The sequence below is a fragment of the Pan troglodytes genome, chromosome 23 (assembly GCF_028858775.2).
Source record: "Pan troglodytes isolate AG18354 chromosome 23, NHGRI_mPanTro3-v2.0_pri, whole genome shotgun sequence".
NCBI lineage: Eukaryota > Metazoa > Chordata > Mammalia > Primates > Hominidae > Pan > Pan troglodytes.
The window spans coordinates 50,767,540-50,776,802 of NC_086016.1; the positions used below are offsets into that span (position 1 = coordinate 50,767,540).

Sequence of the window (9,263 nt, forward strand, 5' to 3'; positions counted from 1 at the left end):
GAGGCTCCAGCGGAGGGTCCTCCCTGCCTCTTGCAGCCGCTGTGGCTGCGTGGCTCCCGCCTCTGTCTCTGTCTGCATGGGGCCTGCTACTCTGTGTGTCTGCCCTGAGTCCAGATTTCCTTCTCCCTGTAAGGGAGTGGTATCCACCCTAATCTGATACGACCTCATTCTAACTCGATCACATCTGCTAGAACCTGCTGCCAAGTAAGACCCCATGCACAGGTATGGGGTCAGGATCTTCATGTCTGTTACTGCAGAACACAGCTCAGCCTCAACAGAGGACTCAGTCCAGTACAGCACGGTCTTCACTCCTGAGCTCATGGAGGAGGGGGAGGGCTGCCAGGTGCGTCCTCATTCCGGCGTACCACGGCCAGGAGCGGACTGTGGGGGAGCTGGGCCCCGCCGTGGGCAGCCGAGGCGCTGACGTCTCTGATGTCCAATCTGCCAGCCCAGCTGTGTTGGGGGAGCTCCTCTACCCTGAGGGAAAGAACCCTGCCTGCATTCGTCTTTGCCGCCCTCCTGAGTCAGGTGCCTTGTTTATGGCAGATGGATAAATGTTTGACAGATAAACAGATGATCCGTCCGCACATTCCTCAGCCGATGCCCCCACCTGCCCTACAGCAGCCGAGTGTTGCTTGGTGGCCTGGGACATTGTGTCTGGCTTCAGTGATCACACCAGTCGTGATGAGTTTGGGAGATTTTACTTGTTAATTTTTCTGCGTAGTTTCATTCCTAGGGCTGGGTTTGCCGTCGGGGAAGCTCCGAGTTGGGCCTGCCAAGGCTGTTCTGTCGAGATGGAGTCATCCCTGAACCCTGCACTTGTGCAGCCCCACGGCACGGGGGTGGCCTCGTTCCCAGAATGTGTGTCTTCGGCCATGAGGAAGGGGCTGGCCCTAAGGACAATGCTGGCTCCATGATGGCCCTTAGTCCCTGACATTTCTTGGTGGGATCAAGGAGACCGAGGGGAGCTCTGGGCCCTGTGCGTTGAGCATCGCTCTGTAGAGGGTGGCTGACTCAGGCTCCAAGGTGGGGGCCACAGATTGTGGTTCTCTGGTGACCCCAGATGAGGGCCACCCTTGGGCAGCTTCACCTCCTGAAAAGGAGATGTTTCTGGAGTCTCGTGAGATGAAGGCTGGAGCGGTGCGGCGAGCAGGGAAGGCCTGGAGGCATCGATACTTGGTGGCCCTCCCCAGGCCATGACCCGTGTGGTTCGTGGGATCGGAGCCGGGTCCCAGTCAAGTTGTAGAGCCCACACTGATTCCCTCAGCCCCGCAGCCTTGGGGAAATGGGCTTTGCAGGGCACTCGGCAAAGTCGCTCTGCAGACACAGCCTCCTCGTTAGAGAGCGGTGCTAAACCTGTGTGCTCTTCCGGCGACACGGTCCTAACTTGGGTGGTTTCTTACATTTCCAGAGCACCTTTACGAACATCTTTTTCTCTGTGCTTCCGCAGCCCTGGGAGGCAGGGGGCGGGTTCCTTTTTTTCTTTTCTTTATTTTTTTTGAGACAGAGTTTTCACTCTTGTTGCCCAGGCTGGAGGGCAGTGGCACGATCTTGGCTCACTGCAACCTCTGCCTACCAGGTTCAAGAGATTCTCCTGCCTCAGCCTCCCGAGTAGCTGGGATTACAGGCACCCGCCACCACGCCCAGCTAATTTTTTGTATTTTTAGTAGAGATGGGGTTTCACCGTGTTAGCCAGGATGGTCTCGAACTCCTGACCTCAGGTGATCTACCTGCCTTGGCCTCCCAAAGTGCTGGGATTACGGGCGTGAGCCACTGCGCCCGGCAGGAGTGGGTTCTGTCTCATCCCTGGGACCATTAGCCTGTGAGGGTGTCTCAGCAGCCCTGAGCCCTGAACCCGAGTCTGCTACCCAGTCCTGGCTCTTTGGTGGAGCAGGCTCATTGCACAGGGCACAGCTTTGTCATCGGCAGCTGGCCTGTCCAGGGTTCACCCTGAGCATGGGCACACACGGCTTTGTCGTCAGCGGCTGGCCTGTCCGGGGTTCACCCTGAGCATTGGCACACACGGCTTTGTCATCGGCGGCTGGCCTGTCCAGGGTTCACCCTGAGCATGGGCACACAACAGCTTTGTCGTCAGCGGCTGGCCTGCCCGGGGTTCACCCTGAGCATGGGCACACACGGCTTTGTCGTCGGCGGCTGGCCTGCCCGGGGTTCACCCTGAGCATGGGCACACACGGCTTTGTCGTCGGCGGCTGGCCTGCCCGGGGTTCACCCTGAGCATGGGCACACACGGCTTTGTCGTCGGCGGCTGGCCTGCCCGGGGTTCACCCTGAGCATGGGCACACACGGCTTTGTCGTTGGTGGCTGGCCTGTCCGGGGTTCACCCTGAGCATGGGCACACACGGCTTTGTCATCGGCAGCTGGCCTGTCCGGGGTTCACTCTGAGCACACACATGACATAGTGTTCAATGGCTCAGCCCTGTATTTTGGCGTTACAGAAGTTACCTGAGGTCCTAGAATTCACTCTGTCTTCAGTCTCAGCTGATGACTGTTCATCTGGGGCAGCAGCGGTGCCTCCTGTCAGATGCCTCTTCTGTCCACTGTGGTTGACGTGGGTACTTGGAGGGGGCCCGGGAGGTGTCAGCACCGGCCCAAAGATTTCATATAAACCGTGGCTCTTCTGCCCCTGGTCCCACAGGCCGGGGCTTGGTGTCAGGCACCTCTCCTGGCAGCACCACGGGAAGGAGGGTCCTGAGAGGCCTCGCTTCGCCACACACGCATCAGAGGAGGGCGGCCGGTGAGCTGAGCTCCTGCGTGAGAGCGGGAGCTGCCACCTGTGAGACCCGCAGGGGCACACTGTCCCGGGGAGAGAGGTGTGTGAGCTGCACACACAGGACGCAGCCTCCAGGAGACAGTGAGCGATGGGCTGGGGTCCTTGTGTCCCTCACTGGGGCACATTCAGCGTCCACTCAAGGAAAGGGCGTGTGTCCCCAGGATCCGCCTGGGCTGAGTAGCTTGGTCGCCTCCGGCCCCTGTCCTTGTGGTTTCTGGCTGGCACCGGGCCTGGCCCTTCTCGGTGTTGTCTTTCTGCTCTCGGTGAAGTCGTCCAGGGCATTCTGGGCTTTCAGGCTGGCCTCCACCCCGTGCCGTTCAGGAAGCACCCCACTCATCAGGCAGGCAGACACCCCAGTCACCCGTCACTCTCATTTTCAACATAAGAGACATTGACATCAGCTGGACATGGTGGCACGTGCCTGTGGTCCCAGTTGCTCAGGAGGCTGAGGTGGGAGGATGGCTTGAGCCCAGGAGTTCAAGGCTGCAGTGAGCTGCAATCGCACCACTGCACTCCAGCCTGGGTGACAAGGCCAGACCCCGTCTTGTTAAAGAAAAAAAAAGAGAGAGATGCTCACGTGGTGCTGGCTCTATTAGATCTCTTCAAGCCATAGCACTAACTCAGGAAGTGGGTGTGTTTACACATGGAGAAACTGAGGCACAGGGGGACGCTCAGAGAGTAAGTGGATGTTCAGATAGTAATTGCTGCTGCAGCATTCGGACCTGGGAGGTGTGCCCCGCCCTGGGAAGAGGGGTTCTAGCTTGGCCTCCTCCCAGGTGGCAGCCTAGTCCAGCCTTGTTACAGGACAGAAGCCGGAGGGGCCTCATCACCTGTCATCAGGGTGGATTGGGATGGCAGCCTGCTTCCTCAGCAGAGGGTCAGCCTGCTCCGCACCCCTGGGGCCTGGTGCCTGCTGAGCTCCCCGTCCCACCCCGGCAGCCATCCTCAGGCAGCTCACCAGCCTGATGGGTACCGGACCCCCATGTCCTCAGGAGGCTGGTGGCCAGCACCTCCCTTCCAGTAGGACTCTCGCCCATACCCTACAGAGTGGGCTCAACGCCCTGGAGCCCAGGAAGGAGTGGTTCCCAGGCTAGGAGGGCGGAGGGCAGGGGAGTGGACACCATGAGCCAACAGGACTGGAGGCCACCATGGTGTCACCAGCCCCGCCCGGCCCTGCCCTGCCCTAATGCACTTTGCTGCTCAGCCTAAGAACTAAGGGGCCCTGGGACTGGAGAAGGTTCCCTGTGAAGATGACCTGCTGCAGCTCAGGATGCCTGCTGGGATTGCTAGAATGAATGCCCTGTAGTCTGAGTCCCTGATGTTCTGCATGGTGATTTCAACAGCAGCAACCAACCACAGCCGCTCCAGCCCTTCTCGTGGACCTGGCCTTGGGGTGCAGGAAGCGTTGGGGCCTTGGTTGTGACCTGGCTCTGCACCTTCAGGGAGCAGCCCCAGGAAAGAAGCCAAAGGCTTCCTGAACATGGCTGGGATTCGGTATGTATTTCCAGAGTGGCCTCCCTGATTCCACTTGGGTTTTTCCCAAGATACAGTGTCCCTCGTCCCAGGGGTCCGTGGAGGTGGCACCATGGTCTTCACGCTGTCTTGCTGCTTTCCTCTTACTGTTTACTGGAACCTTTCGTATGGGCTCCATTCAGGACAGCGTGTTCAGGCCAGGCACAGTGGCTCATGCCTGTAATCCCAGCACTTTGAGAGGCCAAGGTGAGCGGATCACCTGAGGTCAGGAGTTTGAGACCAGCCCAGCCAACATGGTGAAAGTCCGTCTCTACTAAAAATATAAAAATTAGCCCGGCATGGAGGCGCATGCCTGTAGTCCCAGCTTCTCAGGAGGCTGAGGCAGGAGGATCACTTGAACGCGGGAGGCAGAGGTTGCGGTGAGCCGAGATCGCACCACTGTACTTCAGCCTGGGTGGTAGAGCAAGACTCTGTCTAAAAAAAAAAAAAAAAAAAAAAAAAAAAAAAAAAAAAAGAATAGCATGTTCCTTCATACAGCAGGCTCCTCCTGACCTTAACGTCAGATGGAAACTTCTAGTGAGGAAGAGAAAGTATCATTTACCTGGATGAATGGAGCTGGGAGGTTTGGTTCTGTTGTTTGTGTCTGAGCACGGGGTAAACCTCTTATGTAAGCTGAACACACGCTCCACAGGCTCAGGACCACGCCCTCCGGTCACTCCTGATGGAAAGGCTTGTGTGGGCCAAGCATCAGGTGCCCGCAGGTGAAGCAGGCAGCTAGGGACCACACCGTTCATGCCAGCTTGTTGGGCGTCCACAGCCCGGTGTGATGGCAAGCTCACTCTGGGGCCAATTCTGAGCCCTCTGGGGACTGGGTTCTGGAACAACGGCTGCAGACTAGAGGACGCAGGCCTTGGCCTTGGACTGTGGATGACCGAGCGCCCGTGGACCCAGCAGAGGGGAGCTCAGAGCCAGCTTCCTTTCCAGGCCCCAGGGGTGCAGTGAGGAGACGCACCAGCTGTGACCCAGGCCACAAGTGTCCACAGGCAGAGAGGGCTGGCTGGGCCACAGGCAGAACGGCCGTGGTGGCAGCTCCAGGAAGCCAGGTTGGGAAGGCGTCTGAGGCTCCCTGTCTCAAAGTGTGCCATGGGGCTGCTCTGTCCCCGGGGCAGGTCCCCTCACCCCTGAGCCTCAGGTCCTGTTGAGTGTGGGTTCTAATCCCACAGCCCCGTTGGGTAGACGAGGCTATGACAAGGTGACGGCAAGGTCGTTCCCAGAGCAGTGACTGGCGCCCAGGAGCTCAGGAACCGCAGCTGGCCAGGGTGCTGGAGATGACCCCTGGCCCTGACGGAACCTGGGATTTGGGGAGGCCCTGCAGTTGCGAGACCCTCATCATCACCGCCCCTGGCTGAGTAAGGAATTTAACACAAGGCAGATGAGGCCTAACCCAGGTGGGCAGGTGCCTGGAGGTGCCCGCCCAGGAGACAGCATCAGGGTGGGCTCAGAACTTTCAGCAGGGCCAGGGTCCCATGATGAGTTTCCTGGCCAAGGTCGGTTCAAGGGCAGATTCTCAGGGCTGCCTGGGGCCCAGGGAAAGGGTGAGTGTCAGGGGGAAGCTGAGCCCTAGGGCCTCTGCCTCCTGTTGAAGAGAATCCTCCTGGGACCAGATGGGACAGGGTCTGCGTCGACATGGGGACCGTGTGAGGATGGAGGCAGAGATCAGGACGATGCGTCTCCCGGGCAAGGAGCACTGAGGATTGCTTGGAGCACCAGAAACCCCTAGGGGGCCTGGAGTGGACCCTCCCTCAGATCCTCCAGCAGGAACCGGCCCTGTCCACACCTTGAGTCTGGGCAAGAAGAACTAACTGATCTTTCAGATCCCCATCCCCCAGTATGTGGTCATTTGATTGGGCAGCCACGGGAATGGCACACAGACCTGTAGAGGCCCGGCGTGGATGGCCAGGGGAGGGTGGCTCCGTGGTGGGGGTGTGGCCAGGTCCCCCAGCCTGCAGCGACCATTCTGGGTGAGCTCTGCAGTCTGTGGCCTCAGAGGCCCAGGAAGCTGGGAGGGGTTTGAATTGGATACAGGGAATAGGGAGCCACAGATGGTTCTTGAGCTGTGGAGTGGCAAAGTGATATGGCTGCATAGAGGAAGGAAGCCGGCAAGTGGGGTGGGAAGGCCTCTGGCCGAGGCTGACAGCCCCTCCAGGTCGTGCACAGAGGGCGCCCCACTCTCCCGAGACACAAGGAAGGGTGGGGATTTGGGGGCACTGTCTGGTGGCCTGGATGTCCCTCACAGCACTGAGGATGAGCTCTTCGTTTCAGGCCCTCCAGGAGGCCGGCTGGCAGGAGCCGGGGAGGGAAGAGGAGCCTGTGTTCCCTGTGGCCCTGGGCAGCGTCTGTAGGAGGCTCACCCTCTCTCTCTCTTTGCTCCTCAGGTCTCCTGACAAACACAGCCCCTGAGGGGCCCCGGGAGTGGCCTTGGCTCCCTGGAGAGCCCACGCCTCAGCCACAGTTCTCCACTCGCCTTGGACTTCACCCATTCTCTGCCGCCCGCCCACTCCGTTTCCCTGTGGTCCGTGAAGGACGGCCTCAGGCCTCGGCATCCTGAGCTTCGGTCTGTCCAGCCGACCCGAGGAGGCCGGACTTGGACACACAGGCGGGGGGCGGCACCTGGCATCAGCAATACGCAGTCTGTGGGAGCCCGGCCGCGCCCAGCCCCCGCCGACCGTGGCGTTGGCCCTGCTGTCCTCAGAGGAGGAGGAGGAGGAGGCAGCTCCGGCAGCCACAGAAGGCTGCAGCCCAGCCCGCCTGAGACACGACGCCTGCCCCAGGGGACTGTCAGGCACAGAAGCGGCCTCCTCCCGTGCCCCAGACTGTCTGAATTGCTTTTATTTTCTTATACTTTCAGTATACTCCATAGACCAAAGAGCAAAATCTATCTGAACGTGGACGCACCCTCACTGTCAGGGTCCCTGGGGTCGCTTGTGCGTGCGGGAGGGCAATGGTGGCAGAGACATGCTGGTGGCCCCGGCGGAGCGGAGAGGGCGGCCGTGGTGGAGGCCTCCACCCCAGGAGCACCCCGCGCACCCTCGGAGGACGGGCTTCGGCTGCGCGGAGGCCGTGGCACCCCTGTGGGAGGCAGCCAGGGCGCGGCCGGCGATGGCCCCCACGCAGACGCCGGGAACGCAGGCCGCTTTATTCCTCTGTACTTAGATCAACTTGACCGTACTAAAATCACTTTCTGTTTTAACCAGTTAAACATGCCTCTTCTACAGCTCCATTTTTGATAGTTGGATAATCCAGTATCTGCCAAGAGCATGTTGGGTCTCCCGTGACTGCTGCCTCATCGATACCCCATTTAGCTCCAGAAAGCAAAGAAAACTCGAGTAACACTTGTTTGAAAGAGATCATTAAATGTATTTTGCAAAGCCTAAAGTTATATATTTAACAGTTTTTATATGTTGTATATTTGTAGAAAATCCTATTTAACAATTAACGTGGCAGTCCCGGCCGTCCTGAGAGTCGGGCCGAGCCCCGTGTGTTTCTGAAGACTCTGGGGGTGGGACACGGCGGGCAGGTGGTGCCCCGCGGACCCCGGGGTGCCAGGCATGGAAGGCGGGACTCTGGGAGAAGCGTGCGGAGGACCGTGGTGTCGGTGTCCCAGATGTATCGGTCGTGCCCGGGGAGGCCGGGTTCCCTTCGCTGCGGGCCAGGCTTGGCGGCTCCTGATTCCCCCTCTGGTCTCTGTATTGGTCAACACTTGAGTGTACAATATTTTGAACATGCTTCTTCCAATGGGTTTTGTTTTCCGTTTCCTGCCCCTTTCGCCACTCACGGACCTTGAGGCCAGTTGGCGGCCCTTCTCCCCACGTCTGTGTCCCCGCGTTCTGAGAAGTCCTCTGTCTTCGTGTCAGTAGGTCCAGAAAGTCACGCCGGGCAGAGGCGCAGGCGGGGCCGGCAGGGCCGAGGAATAAGACAATTCTGGTTTTTCTGCCCTGGCCGTCGTTCGCCAGCCTCCTTCATTTTCCTGAGTTCCCGCTGAAGTATATACTACCTATGAGTCCAATTAACATGAGTATTATGCTAGTTCTATCCTACTAAAAAAAACGTAAAAAAATAACTATATAGAAGCTGTTCCAGCAACCATAGACTAAAGATACGAAAGAAAATCCATGTATTTAAGACCTGTTCCAGTATCCATGAGGACTTAATTTACCTTTCAGTCACCACAAATTTATAGGCATTTGTATCCTGGACTAAAAGAAGGGGCTGAGGTTGGATTTGTCATCACAGAGGGGGTGGGCCTGGAAAGGGTCCTTCCCAAGCTGCCCCGGCTCCGGCGGCCCGGGCCCGCAGCCTCTGCCAGCCAGTGTCCTCACGGCCTCCCCCTCGCCTGTTTCTTTTGAAAGCAAGTGTAGACACCTTCGAGGGCAGAGATCGGGAGATTTAAGATGTTACAGCATATTTTTTTTTCTTGTTTTACAGTATTCAATTTTGTGTTGATTCAGCTAAATTATGAAAAATAAAGAAAAACTCCTTTGATAAGCATGGCTTTTGTTCCCTGGGCGTGGTGTCCTGGGAGAGGGGCTGTGGCTGGTGAGGCTGGTGGGGATGACAGGTTTGGGCCAGCACAGGGACCCCCAGGGTCAGAGCAGACAGTGCCTGCAGCCCTCACGGCATAGCCGGTGCCGCCTGTGAGCCCCTGGGTTCTTCTGCACCCACAAGGATGGCCTCTGAAGCCCAGCCCCAGACGAGTGGGCAGTGCCTGTCTGCAGCCCTCTGGGGGGCTGTCATCCCTGCCTAAATATCGCTGCCCCACACAGACACTGTGCCCTGAGTCCCTCCACGGATCTGACGTGCGGCCGCCTGAGTGTGGCAGGCATCGGCTCTCCTTCATTCCTCCCCTGGCCGGTGGGGAAGCCCAGGCTGTCAGTAGGGAGGCTGGCCCCAGGTTCTCGTGAGCTGGCCCCACACAGGTGCCAGACACAGAGCTCCCCAA

At 58.7% G+C, this 9,263-nt stretch overlaps 1 protein-coding gene across 4 annotated transcripts in view; it reads left to right on the forward strand.

Annotated features, from left to right (window-relative positions):
• Positions 1-8,809, forward strand: part of TAFA5 (TAFA chemokine like family member 5) — a 267,603-nt gene extending 258,794 nt beyond the window's left edge. For 2 of the 4 annotated variants that reach the window (XM_016939434.4, XM_016939435.4), the window contains exons 4-5: positions 4,135-4,285; positions 6,700-8,809. In XM_016939434.4, the coding sequence (XP_016794923.1) occupies positions 4,135-4,269 (135 nt within the window). In that variant the 3' untranslated portion in view covers positions 4,270-4,285; positions 6,700-8,809. The remainder of the gene's footprint in view (positions 1-4,134; positions 4,286-6,699) is intronic. The other 2 variants (XM_016939437.3, XM_016939436.3) reach the window with 1 other exon arrangement.
• The last annotated feature ends 454 nt before the right edge of the window (positions 8,810-9,263 follow it).